The sequence below is a fragment of the Macrosteles quadrilineatus genome, unplaced genomic scaffold, assembly GCF_028750875.1.
Source record: "Macrosteles quadrilineatus isolate MER2022 unplaced genomic scaffold, UCM_ALF_1.0 Scaffold_8__2_contigs__length_117827958, whole genome shotgun sequence".
NCBI lineage: Eukaryota > Metazoa > Arthropoda > Insecta > Hemiptera > Cicadellidae > Macrosteles > Macrosteles quadrilineatus.
This window is the reverse complement of record NW_026542601.1, coordinates 78,444,817-78,464,864: the sequence shown is the minus strand read 5'-3', so window position 1 is coordinate 78,464,864 and position 20,048 is coordinate 78,444,817. Positions and strand designations below refer to the sequence as shown.

General features: G+C 34.9%; 1 protein-coding gene across 2 annotated transcripts in view; it reads left to right on the top strand.

The window, feature by feature from the left end:
* Positions 1 to 20,048, top strand: part of LOC128999614 (ribosomal protein S6 kinase alpha-5-like) — a 165,884-nt gene that overhangs the window by 82,944 nt on the left and 62,892 nt on the right. Inside the window, exon 1 of one of the 2 annotated variants that reach the window (XM_054426200.1) lies at positions 6,566 to 7,207. The exons of the other annotated variant lie outside the window; for it this stretch is intronic. Coding sequence (XP_054282175.1) covers positions 6,979 to 7,207 — 229 coding nt within the window. The 5' untranslated portion in view covers positions 6,566 to 6,978. Of the gene's footprint in view, positions 1 to 6,565; positions 7,208 to 20,048 lie in introns of those variants that run through there. 2 annotated transcript variants of the gene reach the window in all.

Genomic DNA, 20,048 nt, shown 5'->3' with positions numbered 1-20,048 from the left:
GTGTTTATATTACGACCATATGCATAATTCTACACTACTTATAAGACATTTACAAAATATTTTGATTATATCTAACTGTTATGTAGATCGTGAGTATTTCTATAATCTTTGAGTCGCCTGTAATGCTTCGCAATTGCTCGAATTCGAGCAACAGGTACACTAGTGTAATGTTAACCTTAAACAATGTAATTAATTCTCTGTTTCTAGTCATACCTCTCACTTCCTTGTATAGTAGTGCTTACTTTCTAACCAAAGCAGACAGTTTTCCTCCTGTTATAGTTCTTTAACAAGATAATTAGCTAACAAGTTCTGTTTGACTTGTTTAAAGAAATGTCGTTTCTAGTTTCGTTAAAGGTACAAATACAATTCACTCTTGTTTTGGATGCATTGTCGAGATTAACTTCAATTAAGTTTGCATATTGAGTTTACGTATGTTATAGGACAAGATAGTTTAACCGAATACGTTTACAAGTTTATAAAAATAAAACAACATTTTGAATAGTTGTTTTTGACAAAGCGTTAACTGTCTAAATTTGTGACCGTGGTCAATAATCACTAATTCTTTCTCTTCTGCAAATGTATCAGTTATTTTAATATATAATTAAAGCTTCGAAAACATGATCCCCAATTCAGACAGTAAATGTTTTGTGAAAATAAGATTAAAATGACTTAATTACAGCACTATTATTTTTTTATTTTTTATTAACCTTTGAACAGTCATCATCACCAGTTTAAATTTCTGACTAAAGAGTGACCTTCATCCTCATTTTATAAAACTAATACATAGTCCTTCCGTTTTGTAGCTTGTATCTACCACAACTGATTGTTTTTCTCTCGATAAACCATCAATAGATTAATACATATAAAATACATACAATACAATACATAATACATCGAATTGGGTTTCTGATTGAATAGTTACCATCTTTCTTGGCACACATTTAAGCACACTTGGTCCATTATTACAGCTTCCAGATTATCTATTTGTCTACTACAAATTCTTATTTATTTCCTCAATAATTATATTCAACATTAAATACTACCATTTGGAGTACATCAGTTGTACCATTGACTTAGGTTGTACCTTTTGACTAAGGACTGACCATCTTTTTACTCCGAAACGATACACTGTACCCATTAACGCATTTAAATGATTTATTTCCTATAACTTCCATTTGGAGTACATCAGTTGTACCATTGACTTAGGTTGTACCTTTTGACTAAGGAGAGACCATCTTTTTACTCCGACATAAACGATACACTTGCACCCATAACTCAACTAAATGATTAATTTACCACAACTTCCAATTCAACCAATGACATTTCAACATAACACACTGTGATTTTTCTGTCAGTATGAATGGTGTGTGGATTATCCCAGTAACGGGTCCCAGTTCACGGTAGTTTCTGCTCAGTCCGCGTTGGCCATTGACCTCGTCTCATGCGAGGACCAGGACTCCTGTGGTAGCCATTAGACTATTAGCCACTCGTAATGGCCTGTTAATTGACAACCATTAGATACGACGAAACACGTGAAGCTAAAGAGTGTCCAACTTCCAGTTGAAGCACTCGATCGAGTGTAAATTTATTAAGTGTTTACTCGACTGATCGAGGCTAAAAATTATATTTGGGTATGAATCGGAGTAAAAATAACCCAATTAATGAGAGGCCATATTACCTTTCTAAAGTAATACCAGAGTCAATGGTGACCAGTTTCGACACTACAGTAGCTGTCATATTGAGGAAGCACGTAAAATTTTCTCTCGGAGGTCGTCAACAGTCTAGCCGTGCACATCAAAGTCTTCCATAAAGTTTTCCACTAGTTGCGGCAATTAGTTGATTTTCCTACAAAATACAGCAACTCTGTATTGTGGTGTTCCACTAAATTTTGGTTTCCCGCGTAGTGTAGGTAAAGATCAAAGAAAGTTGAGAACTAAAAGTAGAAGAATAGTTACAACGCGCTTTGCGCAATCAACTTGTAGAACATTAATAGAGAACTGTTCCTCTCCTGACCTACTCACCCCACGACGCAATGAACAGTGTACAGTTAGTTTTCCATAGAAAATAGTACACTAGTTGCTCAAATTTGTCAAGAGAAACTTTTATTTGTCAACTTTGGTGTAAACGCGCCTTTTACACCCCCATACATACAACGAACACACACAAAACACAACTATACTGTAATACATAAAATAGTTATTAAACTATGCCGGTGGTTGGTACAGGAAGTAATATAAAATTTGTAAGCTTAAAACACGTGGTGCAGTCTGTTGAGATGGTCACCAACTAATGAAAATATTCTGTGTAAAAATGATAATAAATCAATGATGTAATGATGTAATGATGTGTAATAATGATAAATGATGATAAATCAATCAGTTGTTTGATTTGAATTGATTTGAATTAATATTTAACCCAATACACTAGTAACCTCTGTTGAGATGTACCTGAACTTCACATCTATTTTCTTGGCTTCAAATGTTTTAACATTACATGGGAAGTATATTCTGTGTATAGTACAGGGTATTTGTTTGAATAAACAATGTTTGTTTCTGCCCCAAAATTGGCATTCAACTTAAGAACGATATGTCTATGTTTTTTAAAATGTTCATCACTTTACCATCTACACGTGCCCCAATTCTGACCTCTCCATTGTCTTCATGCGTTGTACGGATGTTATTGTCCTCAATCTTTTCCCCAATTTCCAACATCTCTACTCTCTCCTGAATTGGTGAATCATCGTCGCTCCTTGGAGATTGTATGGCACAAGGAATCTCACTTTTCGTAATTTACAGTGGCCCTTACCGATCAAGGGGGAGTTTCTAAAGAGCTTGAAATCAAACAACTGTTCAACATCTGACCCCACCTGAGGTAGTTTTATGTGACCCCACAAGACTATTATATATTCAAATGTTATTATTCAAATGTTTTTTAACATTTCAGAAAAATGTATTTGTACATTAAATTTACTAATAATTTTGTACATTTCATGCAAAATATTTATTTTGACCCCCCTGTGTTCTAAGAGCACACTTCATTTGTTCTCAAAACAGTTCCCAATTAATTGATTTTAATAGTTTCAAAATTTACTTGTTACTGTAAATTAATATATATTGGACTTTCTTTGTGATAGTAGCCATAAACACAACTGAAGTCCTCAGATGGGTGCTAAATAACGTTGAATTTAACAATCAGCCTGACAAAGCTACAGGTTGTACTACCAAGGTTAGCGACGTTGCCACATCTATAGATAGCTCTGAGTCTCCTGACGTTATAGAACGACTCCTCGACGTTATAATATTTCACTGTCAAATCTAGGACCTACTACATTTTTTTATCTATTTACAAATACTCAAAGTAACCAAGGGACCTCAACATCCCGCCACATATTAGCAGGAAGTGGTGAAGTAACCAAGAAATAAACATAACTTTGTTGTCTTTTCACACATTTTGGTGGGTTATATTCCTACATTATAGGGGAAATGGCCTTAAATGATGACCACAAATTTGACTCTGTCACTTTAATAATACATAATTGATTGATTTTTCTACGAATCTCACAAACATAGAGTGGAGAGTTATATTATAGAAGAACTAATAGAAGTGATATTGGTTTGTATTATATTATACTAGTTCGTCCTTGCCTCCTTTATGCATTTTCTAGGGATACAGATATTTGGGAAAAAAATCAAAATGTTGAAACATTCAACTTACTATTTAAAAAACTTCTTGATCAGCTTCGTACGTGTTACGTCAAATAACATTTATAATAACAGCTGTTTCCCACGGGCTTCACCCCATTTGACTTCATAAATATTAATAAAACTATACGAGCTGTTGGCCCGTCCTACGTACGGGATTGAGAAGTCAACAAAAACTGAAATTATATTAATATTTCCATTTCTAATCCAAGCAAAGTTCAAGCAGTTAACCATTTCCTGAAAACAAAAAGCTTCCAAGATGAACTAAAACATGTACACATTTTCCTATTCTTTCCTCAAAAAGTCGAACAGAAAAATAATTTGCATAATTTTTCCTTTGAATACTCGGGGGGCAGAGCCTCGATTTGTATACATCAGTCGTTATAGAATCTTGAATCTTACTTATTTTCTATATTCAATGCCAACATCACAGAATAATAAACTAACCTGTTAGTTTGAAAGACAACTTTTATATTCCTCCAGCTGTTAGTTAAAACAAATTATATTGCACTAAAACAAACTTAAAATTGTAAAGATTGCTCTAAAAAATAAATTAGAACATCTATCATTAAACCATAAATATTTAAATAGTCTGTCATCCTCTTACCCATAAAATGGACGTACAATGAGCATAGCATTACACATAGTATAAATAAGTCAACCCTAAGCATGTAATTATTATCCAAATGCTGAATTTCTGACACAAAAGCTGAATGTTTACAGCTGTTATGTTAAGCAAATTATTTTATGCGAAAAGCTAGTTTAGAATCTTAGCGTCGGCTGCTAGACTTTTTAAAAATTAAAACTTAATTTCTAAAAAACTAAAACCCTAAACTAAAATTATGGCTTTGACATTCCCTAATTCTCAAAATTATCTTTCTTTCAACACAAAAATCATGAAAATCCGTCGAGTGGTTGATTCAGAATAGTGAAATAAAAAAACACTGTTTCATTTTAATATTATAGATTGGTTGGTTAAGTTAGGCTGAAATAAACAAAACAGAGTACAGTAATACAAACAAATAAGTACAGCTGAGGTATTATTACCATTAGGTATATGGGAAGTTCCATTTAGAAAGGAATTACGACCTTTGAGGACAATTTATGAAAGAAGGTTTCTCGCCATGACGAACATTTTAAGTAAACTAGTGTGCTTTTGCTCGAAATCGAACAATTGTCAAGTACCGGTATCAAACAGGAGTTATTAAAAAAATAACAATCATCTTCTATGAGTGATCAAAATTGAGCAATTGTCAAGTACCGTTATTATACAGGCGTTATTTAAAACTGCAGTAATAACAGTCATAATTTTCGATCAGTTTAAAAGACTCAAAGCTTTTGTAACTAATTGAAAACATTTTAAGTTTATGATTTATGGGGGTGTGACTTTTAGTTTTCTCAAAAGTTCATGGGTACTTTGGGATTTATAGATGGATATATTTACACTTATACTGTTTACTCACAAGACGGTAAATACACATAAACCACTTACCATCTTTTATATGTATTTACCGTCTTGTTTGTAAACAATATAAGTGTAAATATATTATTATAAGTGTTATGTGACGTATTTTTTGTGCTTTCATGCACAAATTTGGACAAGCGTTCAACAGACGTGATCCACCACGTTTGGCGTCATTTTGGGGAAAGTTGCGTACCTTTCCGTCCCTATTTTGACTGTAGTTTGTACAAAACAAGGCTTTAAACTGTGTTAATAACCCCTCCGTTATCCGCACTAATGGCGACTTAGTCCTCATCGCGGAGACGATCTTGGAACGAGAACCAGAATACCTTTAGGTCGGGCTATTCTGTCTTGTTAACATTCTGATTTGAAACATTTCATATATTAATATAATATTGCAAGTTTGGGCAGCTGTGATGTTCGGAAACTGGCTGGTTCAGTTATATTGATTTGCCGAACGTTAATGTAATTACTTTGTTATATCTCAGACCGTAAGGTTTTCTGGCTCAGCCGTTTGCACTCCTTAATTGTAATTTGTCATACTTAATACAATAATAGTTTTCCCTGTAATATTCCTGTGCACCCTATGAAAACAACTTATATTTCTTCCATTTACTTTCAAAAGTAGTTATTTTATTCTACCTATCCATTGATTTTTTTCTTTAGAAGGATTAACTTTTCACACATTTAACATAGTTATATCGATCGGGAGTATTTCTTTTGAGCACGCACCAAAGTGGCAATAATGGTTTTAACTTTTTCTTTTTTAATATTTCTAAAACAATTATTTTCAAACACATCTTAAGAGCCGTGCATTTTGTAAACGTTTCTTTAACAAAGTGATGTGCTACTTAAACTTTTGTGTCACTAGGTTTAAACTTATAAGCGTCAGAAATTATTTTTATTATTAGGTTATTGCACGAATTAGCGATTGCTGGGAGTTGCATTCCTTAGCAATTAGGACATAAGTATCGTCCTCATCCACCTGAAGGTGCTCAATGTCTCCACAGGATTAGCGATCCCATTTAATACCGTTACAGTGCTATATTATTTTAAGATTCAATAAGACCTTTCTAGTGCTGTGCGAATTACCCTTTTATCATTGCCACGGGTAAAATAATTCATTTTCAACAATTGCAATGCTAATCATCTGTTCTGTCGACTTAGCAGTTCGCATCTTCTGTGGGGTAGCGTGAAAACAGCTGATCGTAAACTCTAAAAATAAGCAGGTTGGACACGTGGGCCTAATTATGATTGCAACGTATTGCTAAATAGTTGGCATCACTGCAGCGTGCGCGTGCGCAAGAAACAGCTGATCGAGGAACGGTTTACAGCTGGTGGTGGGAGGGATCGAAGGAAGGGGGAGCAGCCGACAGCCGACGACGATTATTTGTCAGTCGACGAACGCTCGCGTTAGAATACACAACGATATTGTTCTTGATTATATTTGTGGTTTAAATATTTCAGTGCTGTGAAATTATTTGTGATATTACTCTACAAAGTGTTGTGCTACTTCTGTTTCCGCGAGCGTTTTAAATTTGGAGGAAATAGTGAAGTCGTGTTTGTGTATTGATTAGTGGACTTTGTCACTCTATTACACATTGTGGACAATAAATTGTTTTTAATTAGGTTCTAATTAGTTTCTGAGTTGTAAACGGTACAAAGTGAGCGAGGACTGTCTAAATCAGGTGACCTACTTTATTGTTTAACCTCGATACGTTTGACACATAACCTAAAATAACCAAAAATACTTGTAGATCTATAGTGATTATTAGTGCCTTCCGTGATGATTTGATTTGACCAATTTCAAAATCTATGGTAGAAGTGTGTGCGGCGGACATGGGTATAGAAAAGACTACCGAGCACGAGAGCGGGTATTTCGAAGAGGAAGAGGACATAGAGGACGAGGAATATGTGAGAGTGAAGAAACAAGGAGATGATAGAAGTGTGAGTGAAGTGTCAAGTAACAACAATGATTGTGATGTAACCATCAGCGACTGTAGTGAGGATAGCAACTACTTCAAAAGTAGGAGACGTGAAAAAGGTAAGGATAATTGTAGAATCACTTGTGGGGCATGGAGACTGCATGAAGTAGTATGTAAATTTTAGGCCTATCTGTAAACGTAACATTCATGTTCATTCCAACTCGTTCTAAACGGTTAGAAAAACATAGTGGTACTGTATTCAATTATTGACCTTCAGAATATGTTTAATCAAATTTAACTTGGAATGAATTTTATTACTATTTTAATAAACATTATCTATATATATTCTAATTGGCTAATTAGATAGTTTTAACAACTGATTTCAAATTTTAAGTTGATAAAATTTCGTCGGATATTTATTCCGAATTACTTTTAGGACAGGATTAGATTAGGGAATTATTCGATACTGGATGTTTTAATGCTTAAAATTAAATATTCTACTTTAACTTGGCCCAACTTGCTTGTTATTGAGTTCAACGTAATTATTTCTTCAAACAATAATTGAATTGCACTCATCAAACAGTGTTATGTAAAGTTACTTACTTAATTAACTTTTATCCCTCATACACCACAAGCTTTTGGCTGTTGTTAAAAAATATTCGACGAAATTGACTCGTAGCAGGTTTATTCAACTGAAAACAAAGCAATTTCATGACATTATTCCATGTTAACCTATGAGACAATTGACTTGTAAACATGTTTGTTTACTGCATGACGTGCAATGTTGATCACATGTTTTGCTGCGCCAATTCACATAGAGTAAACAGTGAGTTGCGTCCATGTTGCGTCTCGGTTGAGGTTGATATTTGACCCACTATTGGGCGACGTGGAGGGGGCAAGAGTTAACACGATTACGTGCCGGAAGCGACCGTGCCAGAAGCGACCCAGCCAAAATCGTGCCAGAAGCGACCCTGGTAGTAGCGTGAGTGCCACTAGCGACCCATTGTTTGATAAAGGATTTTACAATGTTTTGTTCAAATCGGTGTTAATGGCTTATAAACAAATCCTATTCTTGTTATAGTAATATGTACCACCTGGAAGAGCCCAATATTCGCCTAAAGAGGTGTTTTAGCATCTCTAGTTCCCAGCTGCTAGCATAGACTCAAGTTATGTGTGGTAACTTAATCAATCAATTTATCTTGAATTTTTTTCATTTTATAAGAGCCAATATAATCAATTAACTTATCTTTTCTTTATTTTTCAATTTATTATCTAAATATGTAAATATGGGATGGTGGATGTGTGTTTGTATACTACTTAATCGCACGGGAACCACTCAAAAGATCTAAATAAAACTTCACATGGAGGTAGTTTGTCAAATATAATCAAAATAATGTTTATTTCAGTAGGTAAAATACTATGTTACAATACTTTGTCAGTACAAATTTAATAATTATGCCTTAGTTATGTAATAACATACTGACATAGGCCTAGTCGTTGATTATGAAATCCCTCTCACATAGGCCCGTGCGTGAGAAGTTTCCTCTATCAGTAAATAAATATTCTAAATTAAAAAAAAAACAGATATTTATAAAACATGACATGACAGTTAATTGGTAATAATTTGGTTGAAAGAAAAAAATAAATAATAACTACAATAAAAAATAAAGGTATACAAAATACCGGGTATAAAGTTTTATTATTTGGATAGTTAGTGCAACTTGGACTAATAAAATCCAGACAAAATTCAAAAAGCAGAAACCATTCGAATCGTCAAACTTTGGATTTTTACTACTAGCCTGTTTGGAGATAGTAGCTTCTAAGCTTTTTAGAATTTAATGAAGTTGATGTATTAACAATTGTTAACATATTATGTTTGGATTATTATTTGAAATAGATACTTGGACTCTTTCTTCAACGTCCTGTCCGTTGCAAAGCATACGAATAATTACAACGGCTTGTTTTCATTTAATTATTTTTTTCTTTTTTCATTGCGTTTAAAATGGCCCTCCGATATTTATAAATAATTCCTCCCCTTCCCCCAAATTTACTGCATAATAGATAAGTAATTGTATTTCCAAATCTCGAAACTGAAATGAAATACTGAAATTGATCTTTAGGAAATACACATTTCAGTTCAGCCTATAACATATATATAGCCTATGACAGATAATTAATAACAATGCAATAGATTTATTGACCTACACATAACAGTTCAAAAATATAAAAATAATTAATAAAAATAAGCTGTATGGTTTAAATAATAACAAAAGAAATTATTTACAAATATACAAATCGTACGTTTACCACAACATATAGCAGGTGCAAAAGCTACAATAATTGTGACATAACCGGGATTATAGGCCTAACAAAAGCCACAATTTTTACAAGCGTTTTAAATTTTTTTGGGATTTTTTTAGCTAAATCATCAGATGGATAGATAGCTTCGTCATTATAAATATATACAGTATATACAATGAATTCTTACCCTTTTCTTGCCTTATAGTTGGCCTATTATTTTTGAGTTAGTAGAGACGTCTTAGTCATTTTTTGTGATAGCAGGTCAACAACATCAGGGGTTGTAAGCTGCCGTGACTAGAATAGAAACCTCAAAATCTTCTTTATTTAGTTGTGCTAGAATACTCTTTTCCATATAGGGAATAAGCTATTTCCGTAGGTCTCATTGAAAGACCTAGACCCGGGACCTATTTCATTTTTCGTTTTGATGCCCCTAGAAGCAAAAACACCATTCGTAAAAATATATGTAATTGGTAATTTAAGTAATTTGGTTATAATTCATTTCCATTCTAGCTCCTGAGCTGTTATATTAAATGTGATAAATAGGGTTACATACCTTATAATCCGACAAACAGCTCAAATAGTAGGTTGTTTACATGTTTCGGCTTGTATCAGCCATTGTCAAAACATTGCAGTTGGAAAAAAATACTTATCATTGTTTACTTATGTCCATAAACTTTTACACACACATACACGAACGAATAAAAAAATAGGCCTATTACAATAAATGCACCTAGCTGGAGTCTACATACTGTTATAGTTTGCTTATTTTATTTATGGATATGTGTTGGTAAATGTATACTCGTATGAATTATACGATACAATTTACATAAAAACAATATTTTTTCTTCCCCAAGTGGGAATAAATTTAGTCTGCAGGACTGCTGCGGCGGGAGTATTTTGTTATGTATTTAATGTGACAGCAAATAGTTTTAATGGTTTTACAGTGAAATTCTGTTTAGTTTTTGTTAAGAATATAAGTTGAATCGGCGTTAATTCATTACTCGCCTTCCGCACCAAATTCTTGGGTCGCTAGCGGCACGGTAGAAAATTGGTGGGTCGCTAGCGGCACGGGTCGCTTCTGGCACGGTCGCTTCTGGCACGACACCGTTAACACTCACACGGCTATAGATTAAACCTTGGACTTTTTCCTAGTGTTGCACTAGTTTGGCGTACTTGAATTTTTGTTATCGGTTTATTTTGTATGCAAATATTAGGGGTTTGTTGTGTTTGTTTACACATACAATAGTTTTAGACTGTTCTTAGTGCAAGTTGAGTCGGATTAGGATGATGGTTATTTTATTATGTTTATTTGTAGCCTACAACTTCAAAACAATATTAGTATTAGGGTGTTTAACATACTCAGCTACATGAAATGAAATGGTAGCCATTATAAATACTTATAAATACTCCTGTCCCTACATGAATTTAATTAATTTTAAAGCAGTTAACTGATTTTACCCCTTCGTAATCACTATTAAATTGTAAATTTTACAGAAAATACTTCTACGTTTTTTTCGAATTTGTTTAGATAATTATCTCCCGAAAGATGTGTGCAATAACATGTATACAGACTAACAAAGTGTAGCATATAGGCTACATTTTACCGCTCTCTGTTTATAGTATAGTTTGCGAGAAGCGATTACTGTTATTGTGAAATAATCAACGCTCTGGCACGTTTTTAGTGATAAGGGAGATACCGACCGTTTTGCACGTGTGGACTGCGTTTTTGCTGTACTTTTTTGAAGGCGCGCTCCGTCAAACCAAACCTATTAAATGTATGATCTGTTTCGAGTTGCTTTTGACCTTTGTAAAACTTTTTTCTCTTGACTATCATAAAAATTGTATATTTTGTGAATACATGTTATAACTGATGCACTGAAACATACTTGCAGCTGGTATCTCCATTATCATTATCGATTTTCGTAGGTCGTTCTTTCCTTTAGTTTGTGTCAGAGTTTTTATATGCTAGTTCAGCTACAATTAAAATGACGAAAGGTGAAAAGTCTTTTAAACTCAATAAACGATCTAAATACACTAGGTCTACCTGTATGTACTGTATACAAAATCCAGAAATAAGCTGGGAGGGTTCATGTTTACGAAAATTGCACTGCACACTTTTCTAGTGTTATCCGGATTTTTTAAGTAAAATAGTTTTGTTTGGTAGGTGTTAGGCTTATCTGTTGGTAGGCGTCAGTAGGCCGGGCCGACCCGGAACCGAGCCACCCGTTCACCTTCACAAGAATGTCCCCGGCTTGGTAGTTGGTACTGGCTTACTTTCGCTGGCCGGGGGCATTAATTGAGCCGATCAAATTGGTCGAACAATTACACTCGTTCGGTATAGCATTTTGTTAAAACGCTACCACTTGTAGTTTGTGTGTTGGAGTATTTTTAACGATCACTGGCGAGGAACCTTACAGTAGTCTAATAATTTGTGGTAAATAAAAAACAAATATTTAAAACGGTAAATTATGTATAACTAAAACCACATTTCGACGCTTTAAATTTATTCAAATTCTTAAAGACTTGTTTATACAACAATAATAATATTGGAACTAAATACAGTTTAGGAAATAGTAACACAATCAAAATTATGGTAAGGAACCATAGTGAATCGAGTTATGTGTAATTTTAATCCACACCTGTTAGAGGGAGTTTCCTACTTTAAAACTACTACTTTAAAACTACTAAAAGTCCTACTTTCTTATATTCAGATATTTGGTTTAGCTATCAGCCTTTAATGTGCAAAAAAAGGACATGAGCATATGCAGTTTCTGCGTTGTAAAAGTCAGCTGATTTTGACAGCGATGTCAGCAGTCAGCTGATATTTCCAGCCATGCAGCAGTCAGCTGATTTTGACAGTGCCTTGTGTAGAGGTTGGCATGCCTGTAACCTTGTCCTTAACTGTTAGCCTCGTATCTCACCGCGATGGCCCGAGGCCGCAACCGAGGTCTTATGTAAGCAAATCTCTGTCTGGATTAACACGTTTTTGCCCAATGAATCCAGAAATTCGGGAAACGGAGAACCGGCCACCTCTGGTCCTCAATCCGCATTTAGAAGTTTGGTTAGGTTGGTTAGGTTATTGTATTTTCTTTATCATTGTATTATGATATTGTTTAAACCTCTTTCGGATAACGTATACAGCTTTTTATCATTGGTGTGTGATAATTAATACATATTCTACGGATTGGCCACGTACCGTGTCTTCTTCCTGTTCGCCATGTTTCTAGTTTGGCAGTGAGTAGTAGTTGCTTCTGAGCGTGGGCCGCGACGAGGATCTAATTAATAAATCAACGGTATCCCAGCAATGCGAGCGAAGTGTCTTCCTTGACAACCAAGGCTCTAGCCAAGCTAGAAAACTGGAGGGGTAAAGAACTATTCTAATATTTTTTTATTTATAGGTAAACTTAGTTTGGCTACTGTAGTTTGACCATACGTTTTTATATATGATATGACTTGCTATGGCAGTGACGTTCAAAATGTCTCGTGTTTTAGACTTCTTGTATACTTTTGGATTTTAGGAAGGTTTTGCCCTTGTCCAATAGTTTTGACGTGACGTTTTGGAGTATGTTGTCGAATCTAAATTTAAGATGTTGGTAATTAAGTCAGTTATACCGAAAATTCGTTGCCCTTTTTAGCAAATTATCAAATATTAAACCTGTAGTTTCCACAAAAATACCGCTTAGAAAGTACAGGGTAGGCCTATATAGATTGAAATCAACAACTTAGAACCACTCATGCGTCAGGGATGATAACTCGTGGCGAAGGAAGAGTTCATATAAGATTTATCGGCTTTTCAACGATGGAAAGCGAAAGTCCTCGAGTGTAGGGGGGAGGGGGGTGGCCTACTTTGCGGCGAAAGTACCTTTCATGACATTGGACACTGGCAAGGTCATATTGGCTTAATGGTGGTTCCATGTTATATCATTAGATATTTAGGTTTCAATCACTAAGGTAATAATTGACATAATTGATAATTGACTAAGTGCAATGGTGTAGTCTTTGGAGGCCCAAAGTTAGACAGTTTCCTGTGTAGTGACTCTGTCAATTTGCAAGGCAGTTCGTCAATGTCGCACTTAGTCGCAATGACGTTTAGAGGCCCAAAGTTAGACAGCTTCCTGTGTAGTGACTCTCTGTCAACTTAAAGGCTCTTCGTCAGTGTCGCACTTAGTCGCAATGACGTAGTGTTTAGAGGCCCAAAGTTAGACAGTTTCCTGTGTAGTGACTCTGTCAATTTGCAAGGCAGTTCGTCAGTGTCGCACTTAGTCGCAATGACGTAGTGTTTAGAGACCCAAAGTTAGACAGTTTCCTGTGTAGTGACTCTGTCAATTTGCAAGGCAGGTCGTCAGTGTCGCACTTAATGAAGTGTGTTTAGAGACCCAAAGTTAGACAGTTTCCTGTGTAGTGACTCTGTCAATTTGAAAGGCTGTTCGTCAGTGTTGCACTTAGTCGCAATGACGTAGTGTTTAGAGACCCAAAGTTAGACAGTTTCCTTTGTAGTGACTCTGTCAATTTGCAAGGCAGTTCGTCAGTGTTCACTTAGTCGCAATGACGTAGTGTTTAGAGGCTAAACCTTGGCCTTGCATAGTCCTTGCTGCTTCGTTTCTATTCTATTACATTACTGGCTATGCTAGATGTTAGACTAGCAAAATTCATATTTGTTATCCTCTCTAACAACTCACAGTACCGTTTTGATAACAAAATATAATAGGCGGATAACAAAATATAAATCTATATTGGATTTCAATAAACCAATTTCTGTAGAGCGTACTCTATAGAAATTGGTTTATTAAAATCCATACCCATTGTATTGTAGGCACAACCACAAATTACGCAATCTTTGCTGCAACTCTTTTACTTTGTGCATGGAGTAGTTGAGTAGTAGTTTTCGCCTTACAGTCAAAAGGTCGACGGTTTTATCCTGAGATTTCACTCAGTTGTTTTTTATGGTTCGAAACTGGGTCCGGCTGTCTTTGATTATTTAGCTTCAATAAATGGTAGGCCTGCTGGGGAAAACTCTGGTTTTAGTCAATAGTAGAGCCACACAATTCTGCACTCATCTTGAATTTATATTGAGCTTCCAACCTAGCACAATGTAGCAAATTTTGATCCAAATTAGATGCGACTCTTAATTACTCCATTTTGGATCCTTGGACTGTAAAACTATTTCTATAACTTAAAATTATCCATTGTAATTCTAACTACTAACCTTTGTTTACAATTATGTGTAAAATCATCTACGAAGGCCATCTCCAAAACAACGTAGTAGACATCATTGTCCACATCGCAGTATGTTATTGGTGTTATTAGGTTAGCCGTAACTTAAGTCCGGAGGGTCGACGCTATTCGTGGCCGCAGATTTATGTGATCGCGTCCCCAGATTTTGAGTGTCACTGTTTTGGGTCGCATTTCAATTTATCGCCGAGTTCATACAAAATATGTATCTGCTCGCGTTGACGTTGCCTCCCGGAGTACGGACATTATTTGTTTTGCCACGGTTATAAATAAAGCTGTTTCCGTAGTTGTTTCTGCTCAATGTCTTACATGGCCTTTTTACACGCAATTGTTTATGTTGGTTTGGGTTGCGTACGTCACAGCTGATTTTTGTGAATTTCCTTCCTAGTTTGGCCTATGATTTTATAACAAGTTAAGTTAAGATCGCAAAATCTAACTTAGAAACATTTACGTCATCAGCGTTCAACATAAACAACGCATAATTTTTTTTAGATTTAACAATAGCATTATAGGTGACTTGTACTCTTCAAAGTCAATTCTATAAAGAATTCTGTTAGGTTTTGAAGATGGTATTTAAAAATGTACATAGTATTAGATAGATCCGACGATTGTATTTTTCGTGTAGTCTTTTTTGTTTTGATTATATCCCGAGACTAATGATCTACTACTTATACTCCTTTTATCTATGCTACTACGTACACATGGCGATGGTGGGGGCCGATTTCGTCCTTGGATATTTTAACCCGGCCGCTATTATTAACCCCCGGCTCTTCTCTTGTTGTCACCTCCATTAAATATTTCTCTCAGAGTACAACACAATGTGTAGCGCCGCCCATTCAATATTTACAATTCCGTGAGACTAGCAAGTCAATTTACTTAGGATTTCATTTGACATGACTTGTTTTAATTTTTGAATTGTACTGATTTTTAAATACGTGTGATTGAGATAATTAATTATGATGTACTTTATTCTATTGTGTAACAGATTTTAAAGTTGGATTTAAATTACACGCGTCTCAGTAGACAGTGCGATGTTGGTCAATCCAAGTGATTGAACAAGGAAACTTTCCACAATGGTGATTCAGATTGGTTTCAACTTTTTCAATGCTAATAAAATCACCTCATCTTCCTAATTACTTGCTTACTTTTCCAATGCACACACCAATTTGACACATCCAATACATTTATTGAGAGGATTTTTTTGTAAATATTTATTGGTCTGTAATTTAGGCTGTATTGTATTATTGTATTTATTACCGTATAACCATCTCACAGTACAGGATTTTGTGTATTTGTTTACTAAAGGAACGTAAAAATTCAAAACATACAAAAAATAAAAATAATCGTTTAAGTATTCGATACCCACATTTTTATAATCAATGTGACATTCCTAGGGGTTTGCGATCGCCAGGAAAACACATACGGTACACAGGCATACAGAAACCACTCTATTAAATACCACATATTACTAGACTATTTTGTACTCTTCCACCACGCAAATCTAACTCCCACCCGTCCTCGCCAGAACCTCTTCCTTCTCACACAACACTCACTCACCGCTACCTCCAACCACAGATGGAAGTGTACCACGATGGTCCACGTCGTGCACATCTCTCACGTTTTGAGCACATTTTCGTGGACATGATGCAACTCCAAGTCCAAGGCTTGCTTGCCTAACTGACACCATTCCTGTATCTGTATGTGTCCACACTACTTTCACTCACTTTCCCTGGTCTCTCGCCGGATAATTGGCCTCTCACTAACACATACGCACTCCTACACACGCACACACGCGTGTAACCCGCGTGTATTCCCCGTCACGTGTTGTAACTATGGCCCAATGTTACAGTAACTTTCCACAGGGTCGAGACCATTGTTTTTATTCACAAACTTTCACTTTATGCTACTTGCACAATGTATGTACCAGCAACCGGATTCACTCAAGTTGTGTTTGGTTTGAGAATAGTTGAATCGAAATTATACATTGTAAGATTATTATTGTACATTATCGTGCTTAAAATAATCAAATTTTCTCGTTATTAAATATGTTTCATAATACTTTAAACGTTAATTACACATGACCATACAAATTGACAACTCGAATTGACTATCAGTTGCAGTGGACAACTAAACCAGTAGCGTGTTGTGTGTTCCGGCCGCCAAGTTTACTAAGAGCTGACAGTATCACATCAGTTACGCTTTTCCCCTCTGATTTGGCCAGTTCCGCCCGGTAATGTGGCAACTCGCAACAGTGCCGTTATATGGCTACTGGCTAGATACTATAGCTTATATAGCGTCGGGTCTGTGGGAAACGGACAAACTTTCAATGAATAAAAGGCAAAATTGAATATTATACAACACATAACCATTAGGGAAGGTTTCTTATGTTGAATATACCTAGTTTACACAGGTCTACCATAAAACTAGCTTAAAATCCTGGCCAAATTACAAATATTACATCGATCTTCTATTACACTGAAAATGGCCAGATCACAATAGACCAAAATGGCCAAATATGACATCTTCCACTTGCAATGGCCAGATAACAAATAGGACATATTCTATTACACTGAAAATGGACGTATCCGAATAGACACTGAAAATGGCCTAATAACAAATAGGACATCTCCCACTACACTTGCAATGGCCAGATAACAAATAGGACATCTTCTATTACACCGAATGGTCAAATAACAAATGGGACGTCAAATATCTATATAATTAATACGCTACATGAAACTTTGTCGGTTGAACTCCTTCGCCATTTCTTAACCGATTTTATCCATTGACGTCTCATTGGAAAGAGCGTGTCGCGTAGATTTGTAAACTGACCTTACATTTTTGAAAAATTCCCTTGGACTCTGCCCCAGTGGCTGTTAAAGTTCCCATGTTATCCTTATGAAGAACATAATTGTTTACATTTTGATCAGCTTTATAATTTAATTGCTGTTATTTATTTTCGATTCAATGAAACTCATTGGATGGTACATGGATGGTACTTACTGACTTTGTTGAAATTAAATATTTACTATTTTAATTTACATTCGTACGTATTACAATGTAAAAAATCTATAAAGCCTGGACAATTTGTTACATTTTACTAAATAAGACAAATGAATTGACATAGTACTGTATTTCTTGAGAAAAATTGCGACAGAGAGGTTATGCAGAAAATCAGGTAGTTCTTAGTCATGTAAACAAAATGTTATCACTATAAAAAAAATACTGAAATTAGTAAACGTACTGGTGACAATGGGTGGTACCACGCAGACTACATTACATTGACGAAGATCAACACGGACAACCTAATACGGCTGTAAGTGGGAACCATTTTAAAAACCAGATCAGCTTTTGAAAAATGATAAAATATTTACAAGAAATTTTGATTATATGGAACTGTTAGGTACGTAATCTATCAGTTGAGTCTTTTAAACTCATCTGAAATTACGATGAATTTTATTTGTTTTTAAATAACTACTTCACTTCTTTGCAATTGCTCGATTTCGAGCAACGTGTTTACTAGTTACTTAACAAATATCCCCAATGATATTATACAAATCGGTTAATCATCGTATGGTTTAGAGAATTTTCCAATACAAAGACTTCTCCTTGCTTATGAGGCTACTTTTTTTATCGCAAAAATTAAAATTACTATCATAGAATTTACGTTCTCTATTTTTTTTATTGAAACTCATAGCAATCAATAGGAAACTTACAGCTTATAACCAAAACTTTTTATGTCACAATTCTCAAAATAAATTTTTCCCACCGTTAAAACTTGTGTATGTAATGAAAGTGGTCGCTGACATACCTGTAGACCAACCATATGGCATGTGAGGTGACGGTGACGAGTTAGCATCAAGTACCTTGACACATTTATGACTGAGGACGTTACTGATTTACACATCAATGTACTTTGGCACCTTCCACCTTCCTCCTTCCGCTCTGGGAAACTTTGGTGCTAGATACTTTCTGTATCCACCCATCGGAAGCTAATGGTAAATATTAGGCCGACAACAATCGACTATACAGCTACTAGTGTATTATTAATTATATTTGGGATTGTATAAAACTAGGTAGTGTCATCCACTTAGATAAAATCCATTGATGATTTGCGGGATTTGAACCCGTAACCTCGCGGAATTCTCGTGCTCTAAAGACCAGCTCGCTCAGAGGCCAACAACCATTCACTATTACACCTATCAGTGTATGTAAAATAGATAAAGTTTCAGAAGTTATTCCAGTGTATATAAAACCACATTCGCAACGCCACTTGCGTTAATGTAGTAAAGCTATGTCACAGATAGCACGTGTTTGACATATTCTCTACCAACGTTTCCAATAAAGATTAATGATTATACGTACTTTTTGACGTCAATTCTGATGATCGTACGCGAACTTATTATAGAGCCATTAGGTAAACGTACGCTTTCACCTCTCTGTTAGCACACGTGTAAATTGTTGTGTTAATATGTTTCAAACTGCATCACCCAATCATATTACGAAATAGCTTTACCTCAATTTAAAAATAATAAAATGTTTTAACGAATTTCTCCATAGGGAAGAAGGTATTAAACGGCATGGAAGGACCTAGATCTGGGAAGGATTTTCTGTCCTCAGAGGCATTTAAACAATTTTTTTTTCATCCTGTACTATAAACATTTTTTGAAAACACTTCCATGGCAGTAGACCTAAGTACAGTACTAGTAGGTGAAATGGAGAATATGTCATATTTTTTTAAATATTTTAGTAAAAATCCAATCAGAAAAATTTAAATTTGCTTAGTTTTTATGTTTTGATGTAAAATCATTGTGCAAGTAAATTCAAAACATTGTTCTACTTGTTTTGGAAATTTTAATTTTGCTGGATACATTATGTACAACTATAATACCTTTTAACCTGTAGGTCAATTAATATAAGGAAAACCCAAATGTTTCAAATATATTATTTAGAGCAATGTGATTGGTTGTTAAGTTTTAATTGTTTTGTGAACGAATGAAAAGTTATAAAAACGAGAGCACTGTACCTGTGCCTGATCCTTCTGCTTTCATATGTCCTGAGCAGTCTTTTGAGTTGAGTTTCAGATGAAAAAGTGTGTTTGGAATTTGTCTCTTTTTCCAACTTTCTGACCCTGGTTTCATAGTGTTAAAATAAATTACAAAAAAAGAATACACATACAATTTTTGAGTCTTATCCAACATATTGTAAGTAATCCTGTTAAAAGTGTAAAGTTTATAAATAGTACAATTTTTAATACATTTTGCAAGAACTTTCTTTGAAATTTTATTTTAACTATTTAAGATAAGACTTTTAGTATCCCAAATTACTGTAATGCAATTTCGAACTATAATGGTATAAGGTAAAAATAATGTCAGATTGTTATGGTATCACTATTATTACCACTTTATTTCAATTAACAAATACACA